The sequence below is a fragment of the Thalassophryne amazonica genome, chromosome 18 (genome assembly GCF_902500255.1).
Source record: "Thalassophryne amazonica chromosome 18, fThaAma1.1, whole genome shotgun sequence".
Lineage (NCBI taxonomy): Eukaryota > Metazoa > Chordata > Actinopteri > Batrachoidiformes > Batrachoididae > Thalassophryne > Thalassophryne amazonica.
The window spans coordinates 42,582,352-42,606,962 of record NC_047120.1 but is presented as its reverse complement, the minus strand read 5'-3'; the positions used below and the strand labels follow the sequence as shown (position 1 = coordinate 42,606,962).

Here is a 24,611-nt window from a genome sequence, read left to right as displayed (position 1 = left end):
AACTGTAATCAGGTAAAGCTGAATACAAGAAAAACAAATATCCAACACTTATTCAATAAAACAAGATGATATATCTTTTGTGCTGACTCAGTGTAAGATAAGATAACCGATCAGATAAACTGGTTTTGAAATGGCCTTTAAATATAAAACTCATTGAATAAATTGTCATAAGAACAGTTGGCTTTTTTGGTGTCAAATTACAGTACTTGTCAACACCAGCCATGATTCAGTGGTAAGTATGTCTTTCAAATCAAGAACAGTTGCTCACTCAGAAGTGACAGAACCGAATTGCTCCTCAGGACCTTTGCTGAGAATATTGGTACACTAGAATCAGTGATCCAAATGGCAAATGTAGAGTGTATTCAACACAGTATGAGTTATGAACCATAAATGAACTAGTTGTCGTGCACTTTGTATTGAGACATATTGTATTGTGCCCTACACTGACAGCAGGAATCATGTTTATTCACGTTCTGTCAGGTGGTTAAAGATGAAGTCCATTTTATGACAACATAAAGTGTGGAAGATGTTTGGGTCTGCCAGGACTCTTCCTAGAGCTGACCGCTCGTCTAAACTGAGGGATCGGGGGAGAAGAGTCTTAGTCAGGGAGGTGGCCAAGAACTCGATGGTCACTCTGTCAGAGCTCCAGCACTCCTCTGTAGAGAGAAGAGAACCTTCCAGATGGACACCCACCTCTGCAGCAATCCACCAATCAGGCCTGTATGGTAGAGTGCTCAGACGGAAGCCACTCCTTAGTAAAAGGCACATGGCAGCCCGTCTGGAGTTTGCCAAAGGGCACCTGAAGGACTCTTAGACCATGAGACACAAAATTCTCTGGTCTGATGAGACAAAAATCGAACTCTTTGGCGTGAATGCCAGGCATCATGTTCGGAGGAAACCAGGCACCATCTCTACAGTGAAGCATGGTGGTGGCAGCATCATGCTGTGGGGATGTTTTTCAGCAGCAGGAACTGGGAGACTAGTCAGGATTGAGGGATAGATGAATGCAGCAATGTACAGACACATCCTGGATGAAAACAGCATGGCACGGTGTATTAGCAGTTGGTACTGGTGCCTCACAGCAAGATGGTCGTCTTTCTGTGTGGAGTTTGCATGTTCTCCCTGTGTCTGCATGGATTTCCTCTGGGCACTCCAGTTTCCTCTCACAATCAAAACCCCCCCCCCCCCAAAAAACAAAGCTTGTTTATGGTCTGCTCCTTTCTCTGTCCCTGACCAAGGCAGCGTCTCTACATCTGTAGTCGGTTCCCGGGTGCGGACTGTGGCAGCCCACTGCTCCTAGTGGTTGGATTGTGTCTAACTGTAATTAGGATGGGTTAAATGTAGAGGACAAATTTTGTTGTATGTATGTATGTATATGTACAATGACAATAAAGGCTCTTCTTCTTCTCAACCTGCTCCAGAGCGCTCTTGACATCACACTGGGGCAATGGTTCATCTTTCAGTAGGACAATGACCCCAAGCATACAGCCAAGAAATTAAAGGAATGGCTTCAGGAAAACCCTGTGTATGTCCTTGAGTGGTCCAGCCAGAGCCCAGACCTGAATCCGATTAAACGTCTCTGGAGAGATATGAAAATGGCTGTGCACCGACGCTCTCAATCCAACCTGATGGCGCTTGAGAGGCGCTGCAAAGAGGAATGGGCAAAATTGTGTTCTCTGTGGGTCTAGCTCCATGAGTATTCCATGTTTGCCAGTAACGTCCCTTGTTCCGTGGTTATTCCTGTGGTTGTTTTCTCCTCTCAAATGATTCTGGTTTGGATTCTGTTCCTGTACCTTCATTTTTGTAACCCTTTAAACTGTTTGGCACCTACTTCTGTGTATTTGCTGCCTGTATTTTGGGGTTTGACTTTGACTGTTTTTGAACCAAAATGTAACATGGTGTGAATACTTATGTACGTGTGATTTCTTAGTTTTTTTTATTTTTTATATATTTGCAAAAGTTTCAAAAAAGGAGTTTTCATGTTGTCATTATGGGATGTTGTGAGTAGAATTTTGAGGGAAAAAAAATGAATTTACTCCATTTTGGAATAAGGCTGTAACATAAAAAATATGGGAAAAGTGAAGTGTTGTGAATACTTTCCAGATGCACTGTAACTTACAAAATTATCCATGGACTAGCACCTTCCTACCTGGCTGATCTAATTAAACCACATGTACCGGTCCATGTTTTGCATTCTCAGGATGCAGGGTTACTATAAAAGCACCGGGTACGAGGTACTAACCCTAATAAAAAAAAAAAAATAAAAACAAACAAACAAAAAAAAACCGAGTTGAGCCGAGTAGTTCCAGAACTGTATAATGAAATGGGCCTTATGTGTCCCTAAGGTTAAAAAGAAGTCTGCAGGCCAAAGAGTGTTCTCTTCTGGTGTGCCTGCTCTCTGGAACAATCTGCCTGTGGAGATAAAACAGTCGGATTCTCTGGATTATTTCAAGTCTAACGACTCACCTGTTTTCTCTTTTGTATGACTAGCATATGTGTGTAGTGTCAAACCATCATTCCTCTCATTTTAGGTTCTGCTATTAACAATAGAACAAGCCACAGCCTCAATATATCTAAATTCTGGGTTTGTTATTGAAGCACAGGGTTAGCTACTGGTGATCACATTAATACCCTTTCAGCTCCTCTGTTTATTTACTGTTAGTGAAACTTGTCGGTGAAAATTGCTGTTTCTCTGCAGACACAGCCTACGGTGCCAGGGACGTTCCTCTCTGCTTATCTTTGTTGATAGAACATGCGACACTTATCTCCAAGTGCAGGACTAAACATCTGATCATGGCACATTCTAGTCCAATGCCATATTTGTATTTTGGGTTTCTACTATGGCAGGAGTCCTTAAGACAGCTCTCTGAGGTGGTCAAGTCAGAAGGCTCTGTCGGTATGCTTGCATGCGTTATCCATTGGGGTCTCCTCTGGGTGCACCTGTTTTCTGCTTCAACTGTAAATAAATCTCTCTCTCTCTGCATCATATATCTCAATCCTGGTGGTCCTTGCTCTCCGGTCTCATTTTCTGCTGACATCAACTCAAAAATTCCACAACAAATTCACGAACAGGACTTCAACATAATAACGCTGGTAAGTGCACACTCTCTCATTCTGCTTTGCCATAATGTTGTTTGACAAGAACTTATGATGTAGGTTATTGTCAAAATGGAATCAAATCTTCACATTGTTTGAGGTCAGAGGTGCACAATGTTTGTAGTGTTGAACCATCTTTCCTCTCATTTTAAGTTGTGTTATTAACAGTGGAACAGGTCTCAGCCTCAATATATCTAAATTCTGGGTTTGTTATTGAAGCACAGGGTTAGCTACCGGTGATCACATCAATATCCTTTCAGCGTCTCTTACTGTTAGTGAAACTAATGCTTTAGAATAGAATAGAATAGAATAGAATAGAATAGAATAGAATAGAATAGACTTCATTGTTGTTAGACGGGTACAATGAAATTTAGATTGGCATTTCTCCCATGAACATTAAAACAAAACAACAACAATTAATAACTAAATAAAGTGCTAGTAGTTCCACCCGATTGACTCTGCTCTCTTGCTCTCTTTGTCTGCGTGGGCCTGGACTGTATGGACCCACAAGTTGAATGACTGGATTGAGTGCTACCACTACGGCACGCAAGATGTTGCAAATCGCAATAACACAGATGATCATCACTGAAAAAGTTTTGAGGAGTTTGATTTTGTTGGAACAATATGATTATTGACTTTCATGCAGATCCACCTCCAATCTGCTGTGGCAACAAGGAAGCAGCCAAAAGACCTCGCTTTGATTTGATGGTGCCAGTCTGCACTCTATTCTTTTTTCTTTTTTTTTCTTGTGTCTGTCATTTGGTGGAATGGCCAAAGCAGTGGGTCACCCCTCTGAATCTGGTCTGCTTGAGGTTTCTTCATCAAAAACAGGAGTTGTTGACAAAAGAAGTTAGGTTTTTGTTTTTTTTTTTTCCTTACCACTGTTGCTGTGTACTCAGGGGGCTTAGTACGTAATGTTAGGTTTTACCAATTTGAAGCCCCTTAAGGCAGCCCTGTTGTGATTTGGTGTTATAGAAATAAACTGAATTGAAATGTGAAGTATATGTTTCCCAGGTGTTTGAAAAAAGCTACTGTTACTGTGAATAGGCACAAGTCATGTCACTTTTTATTTTATTTGTTCTTTACACCATTCAAATGTCTTATCTTATTACTGAGAAAATGTCTGATGTTATCAAAATAAGAGAACGCTTACCTGAGGTAGAAGCCTTTTTGAACTCAGGCACGCGCAACTTAATTTAAACGAGCCCTCCCACAGCCTCTTCTGATTGGACAGTGGTAATCATGGTGATAAAATATCTCGTCGTTCCATTGGGCTAGTCGGCGTTAAGTCTCCGCCCCTGCGGTGGTCATTAGAAGCGGGGGGAGGCTCTATGGGCAGGCCGCTGCTTGTGTGTTTTTGCCTTGTTTTGTGGGACGCCAGAAGCTAAAGATGAAGTTCGTTAGGTTTATTATGAAAAACGCTGCTTTGGTGAGTGTGCCGAAACATATCGAGCATTTTTCAAAATTTTCTCCTTCACCGCTCTCCATGAAGCAGTTTCTCGATTTTGGTGAGTAGCCGTATGCTAAATATGTTGTAATATAGTAAGTAGCTACAAATTTCCGAGTCGAAGTGTGCAGAAAAAAGTAATAAATAAATGTCTTATATTGTAGGTTTAAATGCGCATTCATGCACTTCATTTTTTTGATAATGTGTAGCATTGAGGACCTGTTTTTTTTTTTTTTTAGTTTTTAGTACTGCGGAGTATTGCATCAGATCAGGTCTGCACACTCTTGTTTTGATAATCCACTGCTTTCTGGCATTTTATACACCAAATAATTATTTTTTAAAAACGAACACATTGAAAATTTTCATGCGGAACCACTCAGTCTGCAAAAGTACACAATTATAAATTCAAAGGTTTCTTATAAAAATGGTTGAGTAAGATCATGATTGTACTTTTTTGGTTCTGTTGTGATGATGTCTGTGATTCTCTTGTTATTGCTATTATGATCTAAAAGTTTGTGTTTTATGTTTTCTTTTGTTTCATTGACAATGCAAAGCGCCTTCTTCTGCATTCAGAAACGTGTTGGCACTGTACATGGTAGTGCACATAGGTTCATAGTGAAGTCACCCCACTGCAAACTCACCCCAGGTGAAGTCACCCCACTCTAGTAACACAATATTTCAATTCTGATATGTTCATGTAATAAATGATTTATACACACCAGTGCCAGATGATGTTTTAAGGTAGGGGTGTGTAATTGTCAGGTGAAAAGCTATTAATGGGAGAAGCAGGGAGCACTGCCCACCTGGACTGGGGTGACTACACCTGGGGCGAGTTTGCAGTGGGGTGACTTCACTCGCTACCCTGCACATACTGACCCTGTGCTGTCTGCAGCCTTTAGCCCTCTGGGGTCCGAGGGCATTTTTTGGACAGTTCACTCATAAATTTTTTATTATTGCTGTTAACGGCTCTCCCTGCATCCCAGAATCAAGTTTTATGTCTCTTTTTTTTTCAGGACAACCTGTGCTTTATAAGTGTGTGTTTTATACGTGTAATAAAGGTTTACAATCAAAAATTGGCAAGGAAAAAATAAAGCGAAAAATAATTTTCACACATTTATTCAAAACACACAGCAAACTATAATAAACAACTGTTGACACTTTATAAAGGTAATTTGAGGTCTTGTGTGAAAGACTGTACAACAAAAAGGTTCAAACAATAAACACAAATGCACATTTTGAACAATATATACAAAATGGTCTATGCGTTTTGTTATTTTGATATGGTAAACAGTGCTTTACGCAGAGAAAGCAACAGAGTTATCCAGTAACATTCACATGCAAACTAGTGGAGCAATCCTGATAGTTACACACTCTTTGTTTGAGCATGTGAGATTGTCATCAGAGGCTCTCCATCTGCTCCGTCTACTTTTACTTTCGCTGTGCATAATGGCACAGGGCGCACTGAGTATGTACTAATAGTATGTACTCATTGGAGCACCCAAGGGGCTATTCAAACGGGCCAACTAGTAACATATCACTCCTGAAAACAATCTTTGGCTTTTCACGTGAGCTAAATCTGCCCTACGATTGGATTTTGGAAAACCATGTGACGGTGAACTAATTCCGATTGGGCACTCGCATTGTGCACATCATCACACAGCTTCTATGAGGAGTACAAAGATGGCGGATGGCTGGCTCGAAAGTCCGCAGAGTTAACTTTTCAGCAAAAAAAAAAGTAAGTTTCTATCTCATATCATTAAAAAGTTATTTATAATGTAGTAAAGCTTGGTCATAGCCGTCGTATACGACGGCGTCGGCCCCAGAGGTTTAAACAGCAAATTCATAATTTGATATGGTTGCACATTCCTGAATGATCCAGCAGATGTCAGTGTTGTCTTCTTTTTTATGCTTGCTCTGGAGCAGGGTTTGGACCATGTTTTGACAGTGTTTTGAGTTTGCAGTGAGTAATTTGCAGTACAGATGAAACGTTTTGGTATTATTTCTATTCAGACATCCTGTATTACCACATTTGAAGGCGGGAGCTCATGTCACATTTTCCCTTGAAGATTAGTTTGGCCTCTCTCCCAAACAGTTTAATTTCCACCTGGCTAAAAACTTGTAGTTACATTCCATAACTACAGGTAGCCTAGACTAGCTAAGGGTGTATTTAGTCCTACTGATCAATTAAAAAGATGATGCACAATGAAAACCCAGTGGTTGCTGTTTTTCCATCGATTGCTGTCATGGAGGAACTCATCAAAGAACCAACCAATCTGGGAAGCACTGCCATGCAGCCTGGGGTTCGCAATGAGGCAGAAATTTACACTGGAAGTTGACAGCTTTTATTTACTGTGGTAGGAGACAAAGAGTTGACCTATCTGTCTAATTGCAAATCAATCATGCATCTACATTGTTTTGTGCAATACGTCATGATGCCGTTTACAGTGCCACAAAACTTTGAAATCTATAGTGGAATGACTAATTTAATTGTTTCAACAGGAAAGATTTTGCATTTTTTCCCCTTTTATGCTATTGTTGATATACATGTTCATCATTATTGTGCTTGCATTACAGAGTCTTTAATAATTAGTTCATAATTAGTTATGCTAAAATTATAACAGAATGCAATTGTTTGTATAGCAACACATGCTTGTTGTGCTAATTCTCAAGTGATAGTTAGTCTGCCTGTGCCAGGCTAGATCTGGGCATAAATATCCTGCAATAAGTTTAAAATGGCCTCTTCTAAGACACACCTATGTGTTAACATTTCATTCACTTAATTTACATAGTGTGCATATTTACCTGAACACACCTGTATTGAGTAAGTAAACACCCATGTCAGCTATTTAAACTTAACCAGCTTTTCTGTCAGTGCTTTCTGTTTTGTTTTGTTTTTTCAGATATTAAGAAGTATTGCAAAATCAGCAAATTTGTGTGAACGTATAATATTCATACCCATTAACAGAATAAAGTATTGTATGTTATCATGGCAAAAATGTACTTGTTAATGCACATTTTAATATCGCCTTACTGTGAAATCTCCAATACATCATCAAGGCATAGGTCACAAACCTTGGGCTTAGGTTATTAGACCATTTGTGCACGCACATGCAGAAGTGCTGGTGGAATAGCCCATATGTGATACATCTAGACACAGACCATTAGTAACAACCTTGTTGTTATTATCGCATGTGTGTATGCAGGTTCTATCAATGCCTGTGAGAAGACCTCCTTTGTCTTTTTGAGACAGGAGCTCCCTGTGAGACTTTCCAACATTATGAAAGAAATTAACCTCTTGCCTGATAAACTGCTGACAACTCCATCTGTGCAAACTGTGCAGAGCTGGTGAGTCAACAAAACAGATCTAAATGTAACTTATTTTACAACATTTATGCATTTATTAATGCAGTCTTGCTTACATCATGCATGAGGCTTTGTTGTTCTGGGAAACATGATTTCAAACCAAAAAGAGAATATGGTTTGGGTTTGCCTCTTTTATTGCTGTTTTGGTAGCCTGCTTAACACCAGATTTATTTCCCTCACTACTGAGAAGTAAATCTCCTCAGCTGTTGACCTGTTTATTTCTGTAGTATAACATGCAGAGGTTTATTTTCCCCACAGGAATGATGTCAGCTGCTTACAAGAGCACCATTTAGCCCAGTTGTATTTGTTCCAGCTAGCTCTGTATGCAGTGCATGGCATTCTGTTGTGAACTTTACCCTAGATTGCAGTAATGTGTCATGTGACTTTGTTTTCAGGATGGTCTCTTTTTTCCTTCTTCCTCTTCTTTCTGCTGCTGGGGTGTTTTGCACTTTTTCATCCAAAAATGTTGCAGCAGAATTTAAAACAAGCATTGTAATGAATGCATAATCTAAGATGTTTTTTATATTTTAAACTTCTTGATGCCAGGTATGTCCAGAGTTTAATGGAGATCCTTGAATTCCTAGACAAGAATCCTGATGACCATAAAGTCCTAGGAGAGTAAGTTCCTTTTTGCTGTGTACAATCTTATTTCATTCATGAATTTATTATTTGGCATCAGATGTTATTCTCCAAAGTAAGCCCCTTCGGCTGCTCCCTTGTTATTGCACTTGGGGTCGGCACAGGAAATATGAAATGGATCTGCATGTTGAATTGGCACAAGTTTTACACCGGATGCCCTTCCTGACACAACTCCATATTACATTGAGAAATGTGGCAGGGGTGGGGTTTGACCCGGGAACCTTCTGCACTGAAACCAAGTGCACTAAACACTTGGCTGCTACCCCTGCATCAGATGTCATTCTACACTGTTGGCCATTGGTCAGTTTTAAGTGGAGTTTCACAACTCACTGGCAGAACTGTCTAACTGGATATCAAACATTCAATATCATGCCTAGAGTATTACGGGGAACTCTACACCTTGAAAATATTTATGTTGCTTCATTCATGACTAAGGTGCACTATTAATATATAAACAAAGCCTTTTCTAAGTTCATTTATTTGTTATATCTGCTTACTCCAATTAATGGTCACGGGGGGAAGACCCTATCCCAGCAGTCATAGGGCATAAGGGAGGGTACACCCTGGACAAGATGCCAGTCTGTTGCAGGGCCACATATAGACAGACAAACACATTCACACTCATAGACATTATATACATAGATGCCTCGTGGACTGCCGCTGCCTATTGGAGCTGACGTATCAGTGCGGCTGCTATTAGAGGTGGGCGATACCGGGAATTTTGGTATTGATCTGATACCAAGTAAATACAGGCCCAGTATCGCTGATATCGATACCGATACTTTTTCATATTTAAGCTTCATAGAGCCAAAGGATCCAAAAGACCTAGGATAGAATTTCGACAAACATTGTACATGACAACAAAATACTTTATTATCACAATCAACATTTTTGTTTAAAAAATACCACTCAACACAACTTAAAACAAAATCTCCTGAGGTAGAGGGCTGACAAACCACAATACAAGGGTGTGCTGCTCCGTGTTGTGTGACACAGCGCAGCGCTGCTCTTACAGACAGAGAGTAGACTTTGATGAATCTGCGTGCGCAGCAGTCAGTGTGTGCGAGAGAGAAAAAAAGCTTGAGTATCGATCTTTTTACACGAGGATCGTTCAATATCAATACCAGCGTTGGCATCGATATTATCGATATTAGGATCGATCCACCCACCTCTAGCTGCTATCTTGGATGGGCCTGTATTACAGTTTGGTTTGTTAGAAACAGCAGAGATTCAGTTACAATACAGGATGCTGTCACACATTAAAAATACGTACTTTCATGCTTAAATACTTTGTCTTATGCTCTTTAACTAAGACATATGGTATAGCATATAGATAAATGTATAAATGAATTAATTTTATAATTTAGTAAAGAAACAAGTTTGGATTGTTCATTTGAATTTATTTCTTTCACTCACAATCTGACTCGTCCTGTCAAAACTATCAGGTTTGAAGTGCTCACTACAGAGCTTTGACGACTCAGTCGCAACAAAATTCTCCTGTCTTATAGCAACGTGCCATTGCCTCCTCAAGCCTGTATCACTGGGAAACCTTTAGAAAGAAAGAAAAAAAAACAACCAGCAAGAGTAGTAGCTGTATTTCCATCCACCTATTTTTATGCACATTTTGATTTTGCCGTGAAAAAACGCATAACAAGTGGATGGAAATGCACACAGATGCCCTCTTCCTTTTGCCGCATTAATGAAAATTTGCTTAAGAGTTGTTATACTAGCTGTATGGAAACACAGCTAATGAGAGAGAGTACCAGTTCCTGCTGTAATAACGTTACACGTAAGTACCATTTGTTACAATGACATAATATTACAAATGGTAAAATAACCAAAATTATTGTTCAATCTACTTTGTGAAAGGTAATCCCACGCAATTTGGTTTTTATACTACGCCGGTTATTGCAACCATATGCATCACAAAGCATATTTGCTCACTCTCCATTGACTCCAGTTGACTCTAATGTGAAGAGACCCATTCAATATTGTGGCGACACTAGATTACATTGCGGCAAGTCATGAAGCGTCTGTGTATATAATGTCTATTTTCACATCCGCATGCACTCCTACGGTCAATTTAATGTTTCCAATTCACCTAACCTGCGTGTCTCTGGATGTGGGAGGAAGCCGGAGCACCCAGAGGGAGCCCACACGGGCACGGGGAGAACATGTAAACTCCACACAGAATATGCTCCAGGTGTAATTGATCTAATGATCTTCTTGCTGTGAGGCAACAGTCCTAACCACTAAGCCACCGTGTTGCCCTTTTCAGGTTGCATGTTTATATTAGATTATTGTGAAGGGAGTGCATATTGTCATTTACTATAATCCCTACAAACAGCGAACAAAAATTGGTGTGGGGGGGGGGGTACGTGAATCACACCATCTGTCTGTCTCTTTGTCCGCCCATCTGTTCATGTGGCTTGTAAATGCAACTCCTCATAAAATAGTTGGTGGAACAGAAAGAAGTAAGACCTGTATTGGCCCTGAGACCTGTTAATGCCGGTGCCCTGGATTCTGTAGCATGAAGCAGATGGGAGTCTATGAGTCCCCCTGGACAGGACGCCACTCCAAAACAGGTTACTTCCCCAGCCAAGACCAGTTCCCATTTACAGCTAGGGTCAAACCCACATCTATATGTTTGTAGCCCAACTCCTTAACTGCTGAACTATCTGCTTTGCATATGAAGATGTGCATGAAGGAAAATACGAGTAGTTTGGTCCAGTGTTTGAAAGGGGAGAGTAAAAATTTGGAGTTTAATTGATGCATCATATGATACTGATTTCGTAAGAGCAACTGCTCCTGAAAGGCGGCATGGTGCCTTAACCCTCAAGCATCCAAGCTATTTTAGGGACTAATATGACAGAGTGGGGTTATTTATGACCATTGACTTTATATTGGAATACTTCTATATAAATGTTTTAGGGTTCTTCATATTTATTTCACTCTCTAGTATATTTGTCCACCATCCTTTTCATCCTCACTCTGGACATCAAGACTCAGTCTCAATGCTTGTGCAGCTGTAAATCTTGCTATTCTAGGTTTGTTGCTTTCCTGCAAAACAGTAAAATATAATGATTAGAGTTGGCAAATTACAGTACCATCTGAAGCTATAATGTCAAAAAACTCATAGATGTTCCTGGGGTCATAAGTGACCCTGCACAAGTTTGGATTATACTTGCTACATGGATTGGCCGATCCTTGCAAAATTCTATGAACAAATGCAGGACAAATAGACTAACAAATTCATGGTGGGAAACTGTTTTCAGATAAAAATGAGAAAAATGGTGCACAAAAATGTGCCCGGGGTCATAAACGACCCCACGTGGTTGTTTGAGGTTTAATGATTGGCACCGTTGCCTCATAACAAGTAGGTCCTGGGAGCACCACGGTCCTTTCTTTGTGGAGACTGCATGTTCTCCCTTTGTTTGCATGGGTTCCATCTGGGTTCTCTGGCTTCATCTCACTTCCAAAGACATGCAGGTTAGGTGAATTGGTGACTTTAGATTGGCTGTAGGTGTGATTGTTTGACTATACGTGGCCCTTTGATGATAGATAGACAGCCTGTCTGGGGTGTACCCTGTCTCTCACCCAATGACTGCTGGGCTTCAGCTCCCCCGTGACCCTTAATTCCAGTAAGTGGGTATAGAAAATTACTGATGCATTATATTGTATTGACTTCTTGAACAGAACTCCTCCTAAAATGGTTGTTGAATTTCAGTGGAGGGTCACACAATGGCAGCACACCATGTGAAGATGTGCATTCCAGTCTGATGATTTGAGGGAAAAATTGGACTTTTGTTGCTGTTGTTTAAAAAAATGAATCATATTCATCAGTTACATGTAGGGTGATTGATCAGTTTGTTAATTCAGGTATTTCATAACAGAAGGTTTTCTGTATAATACACGCAAGCAACTAGCATGGTAGAATGGGGGTTGGGATTTTGGTAGTTTGCAATCTCTACTCTGATTTGTTTTTTGCTCTTACATTTTGGATACATTCCTACCCTATATCCTTCTGTATAGTGTTGCCCAAAACTCCCTGTCCATTTGCATGTGGTATTGTGAATTGCTGCTAGTTAAGCATGTATATGTTCTACCTCCTCAGGTTTGTTGACGCCTTGGTTACCATCAGAAATAGGCATAACGATGTTGTACCGACCATGGCTCAGGGTATCATAGAGTACAAAGAGGCATTTTCCCAGGATTCAGTTACCAACCAGAACATCCAGTATTTTTTGAACCGCTTCTACATGAGCCGAATCTCAATCCGTATGCTCATCAACCAGCACAGTGAGTAACATTCTGAATTGAGTTGATTTTGACTGATTACTGCACAGAATGTTCTGTTTCAAAATTCATCCTGCCCTCCTGTACCTGCCATTCAGTGTTCATAGACCACTAAAGTTCTTGATGTACCAGATGGCATATCTTCCAGTCTTCATCTAAATTTGTGAGACCTATATACAAAGAGAAAGGTACAAGTGACCTTCCTTCGCAGTCTGTCTCAGGTCACCCTCTCTACTCCTAGATACTTAAGCCTGGGTCCCACCGAATAATGACGGATGAAGAAGGAGCCACGCATGGGTGTGTCACGATTATTCGAAGAATGACCCACATTTTCATCTATCACGTATCCACTATGAAGGTGCCACTGTGTGCCTCTCTGTACCCCGCATGTGCCACATAGCAGCCTCTAGTGAGCCACGACTGACTTGTCATTACAGCCTCGAATGGCTCGCATCAGCCACACTAAGCCACGTAGTGCTATGATAGCGCCATGATAGGCCATGATAACGCCATGTTGGCGCATGTTTAGGCATGAGTTTGGTCCAAACCTCCAGCCCTCCCACACCTGGTCCCTTCAAAGTGTGGGTTTTCAATTCACAGATTCACAGCAGCATTTAAAGATGTCCCTTCTTTTTTTTTTTAAACGCAGTCCAAAAATAGACACTCCATCACAATTCCACAGTTGTGTGCTGTGCGCCAGGCTGCTGTCCACCTGTAATGCACCAGACCAGCTAGACCCGAACCACGGGTTTCTGGAGAGCCGCCTCTGTGCTCCTCGCTGGCTCCGCGGCTCTCTGGCTTTTCTTCTGCGGCTTTAAACACACAAAACTTTATGTTTGTCCGTTTATTTCTGCAAAATCGCTCTTTTGCGCGCGCTGCTGTTGTCCTTTCATGGACAGCCGCCTCTGTGCTCTTTCTAAGTGGCTTCCTTTCCATCCGTGGCTTGCTGGCTTTATTTTTTCCCTGGCTTTGAACACAATCATTTTTACAACGTGAATCCACTTTTAACTTTGTGTTCGTCCGTTTATTTCTGCAAAAGCGCTCTTTTGCGCATGGTGCCGTTCTGCATACAGAATGAGGTGGCCGTTTTATTATATACACCTGTGGATCATTTTTAATATATATATATATAAAATATTTCTTCCGCAGCTTACATGTCACCATGATACAACTTTTAACTTTGTGTTATGTCTTCAAAATCTGTCTTTTGCATGCTCTCTACCTGTGCTGCCGCACAGCTTCTGTTCTTAGCTGCTCCAGTGGAGTTATTATCTTCCATGGCTTTAAACACACATCCACTTTCACGCAGTCACCCAAATTTTAACTTTGTGTTCGTCCAATATTGACTGAAAAATCACTCTTTTGTGAGCTGGCGTTCTGCCTAAATGCTCGTTTGAAGCGTGATGATGAGTCACTGACTCAGTGTGCAGTGCGCACACACAGCGGAGCTCATGTGATCCATTAATTCCAGAAGTGATTAGAGGTGTTTTCAGCATCCAAGGTTTGACAGAAAATGATTAATACAAAATAATTATTTTATATAGAGTCCAGCGCACAGAGCAGGTGGAATTGTGTGCGCAAGAGAGCTGCTCCAACAATAGCCTCTCAGGTCCTGCCTCAGTGCACACACAGAGCCGAGGTCATGTGATCCATTAACAAGATATTAAATCAACATACTTTTACATACAACAGACATCAACATACAGACATACTTTTACAGCTAGGAACTGTTTTATCAAGCTATAAAAAACATTAAAAATAATTACCTTAAGCTGTTCAAAATACATTCCACATGGAGCAGGAAAGAGAGGGAAAAAAGCTTCCAGACCTTGGCATTGGCATTGGCAAAATGATTAATCTGCTACAAAATAATTATTTTATATAGAGTCCAGCGCACAGAGCAGGTGGAATTTTGTGCGCAAGAGGAGAGCCGTTTCAGAAATAGCCTCTCAGGTCCTACGAAGGTGCCAGGCGCATGGATAATGGACTTTTTGAAGACTTGTAAGCACCACACAAATACCTCTAAGCCGTCGCAGTAACTCGAACAAACTGTGCCACGCTGTTGTTGCTAAATTTTGAACTTCTTGAAATTAGCGCCACGCTCAGAGAGAAGCCTCGTTAACTGAAGATAATGCCTCTAAGAGCCACTCAGAGCCATGAAACTCCCACGATAGTTGAAGAAACCCTCTCGTAGCAAAGAAAACATGCTGTGTGGCTCCTTCTTCATCCTTCATTCTTCGGTGGGACCTAGGCTTTACTTTAAAAGGAAAGTGTCTAGACCCATCCTTAGGGAGCCCTGACAAAGTGTAAGCTAAGAAAGTAGGAGCAGAAGTGTTGCTCTTTTCCAATGACACAGCATACTGTATGGGGCTACAATCCTGGGTGGCCATTTTTGCCCACAACATTACTGTACCTTCTTGGGGTCACTGGGGTCTAGCCCACAGAAAAAATCCTTTATGTTGCCTCACTGATTTTAATAGAGTTGGGATGATACACTGTATTTCCCAATGCAATATGTATCATGATACTTAGGTGCCTGCCAATTCAATACATATAGTCATTCTTAGGAAATTTGATATTACATTATATTGCAATTTATTTATTTATTTATTTTTGCTTTTTGTAACATTAGACCATGGGAAAAAGTAACAATTATATGAGTAAAATGTTTTTTTGAGTAAACTCCTTCGTGCCAGTGTATCTCTCACAATGACAGACTTGGCAGCATAAATTGTGGTATAAATAATTTGCATTAGGGTTAGGCAGTATGTACTTAATTTGTATATCTCGATGTCTGCCATGACGCATCAGGCAGGTGAGTTCTTCTTGGTCTTAGTTTAATTTTTTCGATGGATAAGCGATATTGCTGCTAGGACACTCATCTGCAGCTGCCTGGACTAGCCCATGTTTTCTAGAACTGGGGGAGGATAAAGGCTCACCCACATCCTTAATTTTTGCACTCTCTGGCTAACAAGCCTTAAAGTACATATTCATCAGTGCTCATTTTGATCTCTGGGGAAATTTGGTCCACCAAGACCCCCCCCCCCCCAATCTGTATACATTGTGCCCTCTACTGTTTGAAAGAAGCTATTACATTATTTCTACCTCATCTAAAAGCAATAAAATTTGAGTTTTAGATGTATTCTGTACTTTAAACATCATGTATATGGAATTAAAGTTGAGTTTAACATTCTGGATTCTGGATGTTAAAAATCAATTCTCACGTCGTAAAAGTAAACAACTATTGATTATTTTCTTCACCACTAAATTTGAACATTTTCTCATCCTACCTGCCATGTCTGTACTATACTGACGGCAGTCATGTTTATTTTCACACCATTAAAAATTCCATTTAAAACATTCACATTTAAACAGATTCATTAGATGATGCAAAAGGATGTAGAATGAACTCAGTGGACTATCAATGGATTTTTTATGGATGGATGGATTAGACATAAAAAAAAATTTTCATTGTGCTATTCAGAGTACCATTTATTGTTGAGAGCTTGTAATGTAGTCATCAGTCATGTGAAACAAAGATTTATCTCTCCTGCTGACACAGACTATTCACACCGATGGGTGTTTAATAGTCACATGTTGCTCTTGTTCCACTAATAAAATAAAACATCTGTGCCAAATTTTATTGTAATCGGACATTGATTAGGGGTCCCCCCACAAAGCAACAATTTTCACCCAACCAAGCAAAAAGCTTTTGAAACATGTCACTCTGGGGGACCTCTAAATCTTATCTGATTGAGTTCAAATTTGGTATGCACCTATAAAACCCCAAGTGAAACAAAAACAACATGTGGCCCAAAGTCTCTTACAACTTTTATTTTTTTCACTATATAACATTAACAGCCCCAGTGTTTTAAGTATTTCATATTTGTCTTCCAGCCCAAACTACATTTTTGGTTGCTGTATTTTCACAGTTACACAGAACTGCTCTTGTGTAATTGCTTGATATTTTTATGCTATTAAGTAGGAATGCACCGATCCACAATTTTTCACTTCCGATGCCGATACCTGAATTTGGTTATCTGCCAATACCGATATGTTTCCTATCCAATACCAGAGCTTTGGTTGCTTTAATATTATTATCATTATTGTTGATTTTATATGAGGATTTTCTGAAAAAGGAGGCCTGAAACTTGAGCTACAATTTGCCAGAAGGTGTATGTAAGATGAAAGCCTAGATTTGATGTTTTGGTGAAAGAATTAAATACTTTTACTTTTTATAGCCTTATTTTTATAGACTTCAAGAGAAAAGACAGCTCTCTCTCTCTCTCTCTCTCTCTCTCTCTCTCTCTCTCTCTCTCTCTTTCTCTCTGTCTCTCCTTCTCAGTTTTAAATTTCAATGGAGGATTATTGACATGGGAAATATGTTTACATTGTCAAAGCAAGTGTTAAGAGTAAAAATTAAGTTCTCTCTCTCCCTCTCTTTCTGTCTCTCGTCGTCGGTTGCTCTCTCTTTCGCTTTCTCTCGTTTGCTCTCTAGCTCGCTTTCGTTTGCTCTCTCGCTTGCTTTCTCTCTCCCTCTGTCTCTCTCCCTCTGTCTCTCTCTCTCGCTGTTTTCATGCTGCACAAACTTTGAACTTTTTGGAAACACGAAGCCTTTAAACCATAAATTTCTAAATATATCATCAGCGACGCTCACGTGCAGGATTTTAATTAAGTTTTTTTTCCCTTTCAGCGGACAGAATCTTTGTTCGGCTGTCCTCTTCAGCTGCGATCTGAGCTGGCATTTCATAGCACACATTTTCAGCAACAATTCAGTTCATTTTTCAGAAAATCCATGCTCAAATAACAATTTGAACCCAAGAGCCAGGTGGAAATTTGCCACTAACCGCAGCTAGAACACTGCGGAAGAGAGCTCTCCAAACAGCTCGGCTTCAAAAACCTCCCCTCCTCACGCTCGGAAGCAAACAAAGCAGAGAGGAAACAGCAGCAGTTGAGAGGATTCACAGTGACTCCTCATGTATCGGAAAACATTGCGGGTTGGATCGGTATTTTCTGATACTTGAATTACATAGATCTCGATACCGGATCGGCTGCAACCTTACTATTAAGAACAGTGTAGCATTTTGAGTTGAAACCTGTTTTTTTCTCTCTCTCTCTGCAGCAATTGTTTTTGATGGCACGACCAACCCTGTGCACCCCAACACTATTGGGAGTATTGACCCTCACTGTAAAGTTGCAGCTGTAGTCCAGGGTAAATGTAACATCATAAAGTTGTGATGTGTATTTTTTATACTTATTTTAATAATATATTTATGTTGTGTATTGTTTTTTATGGTTTTACTCTATTATGGGCTTTGTACAACAGTTTAAATCCTCTGAAAGTGCTTTATAAATATTATTCTCATTATTATTAAAGATAAAGGTGTTAGATTGTATTTTCCATCGAAAAAGAAAAAAGTTTTAAAATTACTGTGCAATATATGCCTTGTAAAGTTACAGAAGAGCTGCTTTAGTTTGTTTTTTTTACTTTTCTTAAATTGTCACCGCCCTTAATCTTCATAATAATCATATTCCAAGTTGTTTTTTCTTCTTTTTTTTCCCACAGATGCCTTCCAAAGTGCCAAAATGTTGTGTGATCAATACTATCTCCGCTCACCTGATTTTAATCTGCAAGAAAAGAACAGTAAGACATTATCCAAAATGGCAAATATTCTTTTAGACTTAAAAACATTTCCAATAAATAAAGAACAAATAGAGCTCATATCTTTGCATATGTGTGCGTGTGGCATGAGTGGCCATGGAAGCCAACATTCAGCCAGGTGGCCCTGAGTGGGATGTATTTATAGCACTGAATTTGAATTAATGGCTAAGTGGGACCAGCTGACTAGATAAGATAGCACGGACCCACAAACCCTTTCCCATACTGTTTAGTGAGATCAAATCAGACTAATTGCAGTTGGTGGGAGCTATCAATGAGTGGCTAAGATAATGAATTTTAATGAAAGTGGACGCTTTGGTTTTCCCGAGCAGGCAAGAAGACAAACCAGTCAATCAGCATCGTGTACGTGCCCTCTCACCTTTATCATATGCTGTTTGAGCTCTTTAAGGTACGACATTTTCGGTAGTTTACAAAAATATCCTGCTGAGTGACAGACTGTTATATATTGAAATATGTCTTCAAATTAATTTAAAGTTGGTTTCATGATATTTTTGTGTTTTCTTGTAGAATGCCATGAGAGCCACAATTGAGACTCACGACAGCAGCAGCACCCTCCCACCCATTCAAGTCCTGGTTTCTCTTGGGGGAGAGGACATGTCAATCAAGGTGGATTGCAAATCATAGCTTCATGAACAAACTGCCCAATATTATACAAGCTACTTTTGTTAAATGCTGAAATGGCAAAGACTGATAGGGTAGTAAAACTGTGAAGTGGTTGGGTATAGGCTAGTTTTTATTTGATGTCACAATCTACAGTGCTTTCCGTAGCTTCTGTAGATGTTGGCTGAAGGTCCTATTTTGAAAGAACTAGAATAGGTCTTTTTAAGCCTATGTGCATCTACTGGTTGGTGAGTACTTATCACACATTTATGTTATTACCACTCAGTGACCAGAAAACCAAGAATTGTCAGAACAACATTAGTTGCATAGCAGAAAAGCTACAACCTGAAGAAACAATTAGTCTGCTCAAATTATTTCATGTGTTATGTTTAGAATGTGATTGAATTTGTATTCCGTTGCTAACATTCTGCAAAAAAGTTAATAAACAATGCACATGCTAGTGCACGTACAGAGCCTATATGAAATTCAAAAACACTGCAATGCTAATTTATGCACGTTTTAAAAAGCAAATCAATTGGAACCTTTCAGAGCATTTGTTTAACATCAGTTGGTGATGTATTGAGGCCCCATTCAATGTAGCTTATGCTCTCCTTTTGATAAACTCTCTTGAACAATGTTTGAAATGGGTTTTGAAATATTCTTGAGAAGTGTTTTGAATTTGTCACTAATTTGTATAACTGACAAAATGTTTGGCATCAACCCCAGCCACACGTTCGCTTGTTTAATTCTGGCTTTAGTTTCCAGTTATCTTGCATCTTTTGTCTAGATTTTATCCATGTCTATGTGGGTAAAATCTGGACAAAATCTAGACAAGGTGTTGCCTGACGTTCAGGCAGCAGGCAAACCACTGTATTTTCTGCAGTATAAGTCTCTTTTTTTTACCTAGTTTGGGAGGCCCTGCAACTTCAAGGAGCATTTTTTGACAGGTGCGACTTATACTCCAGCATGACTTATACTCTGGAAAATACGGTACATGTACATTTTAAACAAAACTGTTCATAATTTATAATAACTTAGCCAGCATCCACTAACTGTTTATAAATTAACTGTTGCTCATGATGGCAGGTATGTCCACTAAACGTCCAGCAGGTGACAACACATCTGGTATATGATAAAAGCAAATGATTTACCTCCATGAATCTCATACTAATGTGTGTGGTGATGTAATTTGATTCTTGAATAGCATACAAACTGAATTTCATCTTGTCGCTGCAACTTTACCTGCTTGGTTCAAAATTCAAATTTTTTATTTTCTAGTCAAGGCAAATAAGCATATTGGCAGTATAAGATAATGAGTTTTTTATTTGGATACTAAGGAATACAATTATAATGTGGCAAGTAAAATCCTATTAATGACATATAAAAATTCAAAGGGTTTACAACTTTCCTTAAGTGTTGCATTCCTCCATTTGCACGTTAAGGAGATTCGGTTTATAACCATTTATATTGTCACTGTTCTCACTGTGGTGTAGGTTCTCACTAGTTTGCAGTTGCACCATAAATAAACAGAAGTGTTGTGTGTTGGGGGGTTTGGCTGGGCATCGTTTTGCTGTTTTTGTGTTTATTTTCCTCCCAGGTGGTTTGGGGCTGATCTCTGGGGAGAGTGTGCTGCAGAAGAGTCTCTCACCTTCTGTCACGGTGATCTGCTGCACCTGTTGCACTCACGTGCGGCTCTCTATCAGGACGATCTACGACACCTGTGGCATTCACGTGCAGATCTAAGGACTCTCAGCTGGTGCCAATGAAGAAATGAAGAGCTGCATTTAAGCCAGCAGTGATCAGGGCTGAATTGCTGGAGAATACGACCATGTGACGATCATTTGGAGATGCTGAGGGCCGCTCCAGATTCTGACATTGCACCTGTGAAGGAGGACGAGGGTGAGAGGCAAACGCGGTCAGCACACGTCAGAGGTGATTATTCTGAAAGGCTTATCCGTAATTGTAATTTGGCATTTTGCGCAGCTATAATTAAATATTGGTGAAAATTGTCTGGCTTGCTCCGCACGGCAGTGGCGCGCGGATTGATAATCCTCCACTAGCTGTGAGCAGCAGCCCTTTTGAACTAAGTCCGAAAGCAGACCTGAACGTGTAGCTGATAAGTGTGCCTCTAAATAATATTTCGTGGTAACAGTGTTGAATAACTTCACCTCTGTTCCTCCTTCACAGAGTACAGTCCTGGGAAAGCCACCTGGGGGGGGGTGTCGGCGGAATTCCTGAGTCCAAAACGTTCGGGCTCCGATTTGTTGAGACGCTGAGAAAGCGCGCCGCCTCTTCACCTCACCAGACTTATTTAGTATTTCATGTACAGCACAAGGGGAGAAATAAAACTTGTTTCTTTTGGAACTGCTTCTGGTTATTTGACGCTGGATCGCTCCTCAATCCGCGTCCAAACCATAACAAGAAGAGTGACTTATCTGCCAGTCATCATCTGGACTTTTTATGTCTTGGCATTCTTCTGAGGCTACACTTCTTTCTCTTTCTTACCTCACCCTTTTTAAGGTGAGTGACAGAGGTGGTGGCTTCCCTTTGCGCAAGATGGAGAAACTTTTCAGCTACATGTACTCCACTGCTCCTGCTCCACAGATAGGAGATAACACACGGCCCCCGCTGGTAAGTCAGTGATAATAATGATGAATTAGAGATTGCATTTTTTCTTGATCAGTTAGACTGACTGTTGTAGAAAATACAGGTAAAAACACATATTACAATGCACTGTAACTCAAAAGCTTATATAGACTTATTTAGACCATTCTTGGTGTTGAACCCTGTGGTGTCCAGTGGTATCTTCTAGATTTTACCATGCTTTCAGTAATTCCAATTTTAAGGTAATACCTTTTTTATAATGCCCATGTTCAAAGCAAACTCAGCTTTCAGAATTATGTGTCACATATTTGTCTAGAACACTGTGTATAGAAAGACTGGCTCTAAATCTGAATAAATGAAGTGCATTTTTATAAAATTCTTGAAGTCCTGAATAAAATCACACCTTTATTCATGTGGACAAACTGTTTTGGTGGTAGAAATAGGTTAACCGAAGTCTTTGTCTCAGAAAAGTAGTGTAATATATGAAAAAAAAATTGTAGATCAATGTAAAATAAAATCACTCACCATTTCTAGTTAGATGTTTTCTGTCTGCACTCTATGCAGAAATGTCTATAAATATCTGTCAATTGATGAAAAGTCCCTCACAAAAATATCCATTTTCTACTTTGGGGAGATGGAGCTTGAAGATCATGGAAAAAAATAGCCCATCTGCATTTTTTAGTGGCAGTGTGAATAAACTGGCTATAAAGTAATTTTCACGTTAACATAACAGTCATGGAAATGGTTAAATTGTGATCCTGTTGTGTGAATCAACCAATTTTTACACTGCATACATGCTTTTTTAAGCTTTAATGAGCATTAATTAAATACAGTGACAGAATTATTACCCATAAAACTGTAATAAAAACTTTAAATCATTCAGTTTTTCATCCATCTTTTAACTTTGAAAGAACTAATTTGAAAATGAAAATAGTCCCGGTGTTGCAGACCGAACGGTCCGCCCCTAAAAATCGGTCCGCCTTTTGCATCTGCGCAGAAACAAGGCCCTTTTAAGCAGAAACAAGGCGAAATTCTGTGACGCTTTGAAATATCCGACCTGCAGTAAACGCATCAGCTAGCAGCTTGTTTAGCCACGGTGCTCTGATCGCTTCCGCCACCTTTTATGATGAAATAATGCTGAATTTATGTGGAAATGACTGTTGTACAAAAGCTTCAGATATCTGTCGCTGAGATAGATGATGACTGGAGTGCAGTTTGAAGCAGAAATAAGGTGCTAATCCGTGAACCGCGTCATTAGGGGGGACCGATTTTAGGGGGATCGTTCGGTCTGCGACACCGGTCACACTATTGCTCAGATAAGATCATTATTTAAAAAAACAGTAATACCATGACATATCAATTCTGTCCGCAAAGTAAAAAATACAGTGATATTAATTTTAGGCCTTTACTGCACATCAAATGTGTATTAGGGAAAGTGCTGTCAGTTACACTTCAAAACTTTAAATATTTGCTTCCGAAATGTGTGACCTACAACATGCAGTCACTTTTAACACAAAATGTACTTTGCTTGTGGATAAGAATTGCTGTATAATTTGTGCCGGAGGGCAAAGCCTCTTTAAACTCTTGAGCTGTTTTTCTGTGTGCAGGCTGGTTTCGGATATGGTCTGCCCATCTCGCGTCTCTACGCCAACTACTTCCAGGGGGACCTGCAGCTCTACTCTATGCAGGGTATCGGCACAGACGCCGTCATCTACTTGAAGGTGAGCCATGCCTGAGAACAACAGAACCAGTAGTGTGAAATGGTTTCAAGAATGAACCTCAGGTCTGCGGTGCCAGTCCTTTGTAATTAGACCTTGTCTTCATGTCCCACCAGGCGCTATCAACGGACTCCATTGAGAGGCTGCCAGTGTACAACAAAACAGCTCTGAAGAACTACAAATTGAGCCAAGAAGCTGATGATTGGTGTCTGCCCAGTAAAGAGCCCTTGGACCTGAGCAATTTTAAGGTGGCCAAGTAAAGATATCTGCCAGACTTGGGTTTTCCTCATATACGTTTTGAAGCCTTTGTGGTCAAATCCCCTGTCTTCATATTGCCATGTATGCATCTGCCAAGGCAGATGGGCACCAAACCTCTGCTTTTTTTTTGTTTGTCTGTCTGTTTTTGTTTGTGTGTTTTTTTTGAGAGAGGTTAATCTCCAGACAAGATCAAACAAAGTGTCCTTTTATATTCCAGTCTGGTTTTAGCAGTAGCTTTTACATGTTGTTTTCCATCCCTCTTATCATTTTGGGTTCTTCACAAGAAGTATTAATAGGAAAGAGTGAATACAAAAGAAAACTGTGAAGTGTTACAAGAGGTTTGAGGCTTTGACGAGGCAGCTGTTGCTGAAATGCTGTTACAGGGTATGTGGTCACATGGAGCCTAGGCAGCAGCAGTCAGGTGGTGTCCAGCATGTTATAAGAACTTTGCTGGGGAGCGCTTAGCGTACACCATCAGCCAGTGTTATTCTGCTAAAGGTTGGATGTGTGATTGGGAAATCAGGAATATGTTTGGGTTGATGAGAGCAGCAGAAGAAGTGTTAAGTATTCCAGTGTCACACTTTTCATGCAGTAACATGAGTACAACAGGTGTTGGAAGAGGTACACAGCCAGGCGTGCACATAACTGGTGCTCATTGTGCTTATGCATGGTAAAAACAAATAATGCAGAACAGAACAGGGGGAGGTGATGGTCTAGTGGTTAAGGTGTTGGGTTTGAGTCCAGAAGATCATGAGTTCAAATCCCCGCCTGACTGGAAAATCACTAAGGGCAAGGCCTTTAATCTCCTATTGCTCCCGGTGTGTAGTGAGCGCCTTGTATGGCAGCACCCTGACATCGGGGTGAATGTGAGGCATAATTGTAAAGCGCTTTGAGCGTCTGATGCAGATGG

General features: G+C 40.2%; 1 protein-coding gene across 1 annotated transcript; it reads left to right on the top strand.

The window, feature by feature from the left end:
• Positions 1-4,439: 4,439 nt before the first annotated feature.
• On the top strand, positions 4,440-24,146 carry pdk2a (pyruvate dehydrogenase kinase 2a). Its single transcript, XM_034193562.1, has 11 exons — positions 4,440-4,604; positions 7,747-7,888; positions 8,453-8,524; positions 12,660-12,844; positions 17,964-18,053; positions 18,408-18,485; positions 18,833-18,909; positions 19,029-19,127; positions 21,642-21,752; positions 23,333-23,446; positions 23,560-24,146. The coding sequence occupies exons 1-11, from the start codon at positions 4,487-4,489 to the stop codon at positions 23,701-23,703; spliced, it is 1,230 nt and encodes a 409-aa protein (XP_034049453.1). The 5' UTR covers positions 4,440-4,486; the 3' UTR covers positions 23,704-24,146.
• The last annotated feature ends 465 nt before the right edge of the window (positions 24,147-24,611 follow it).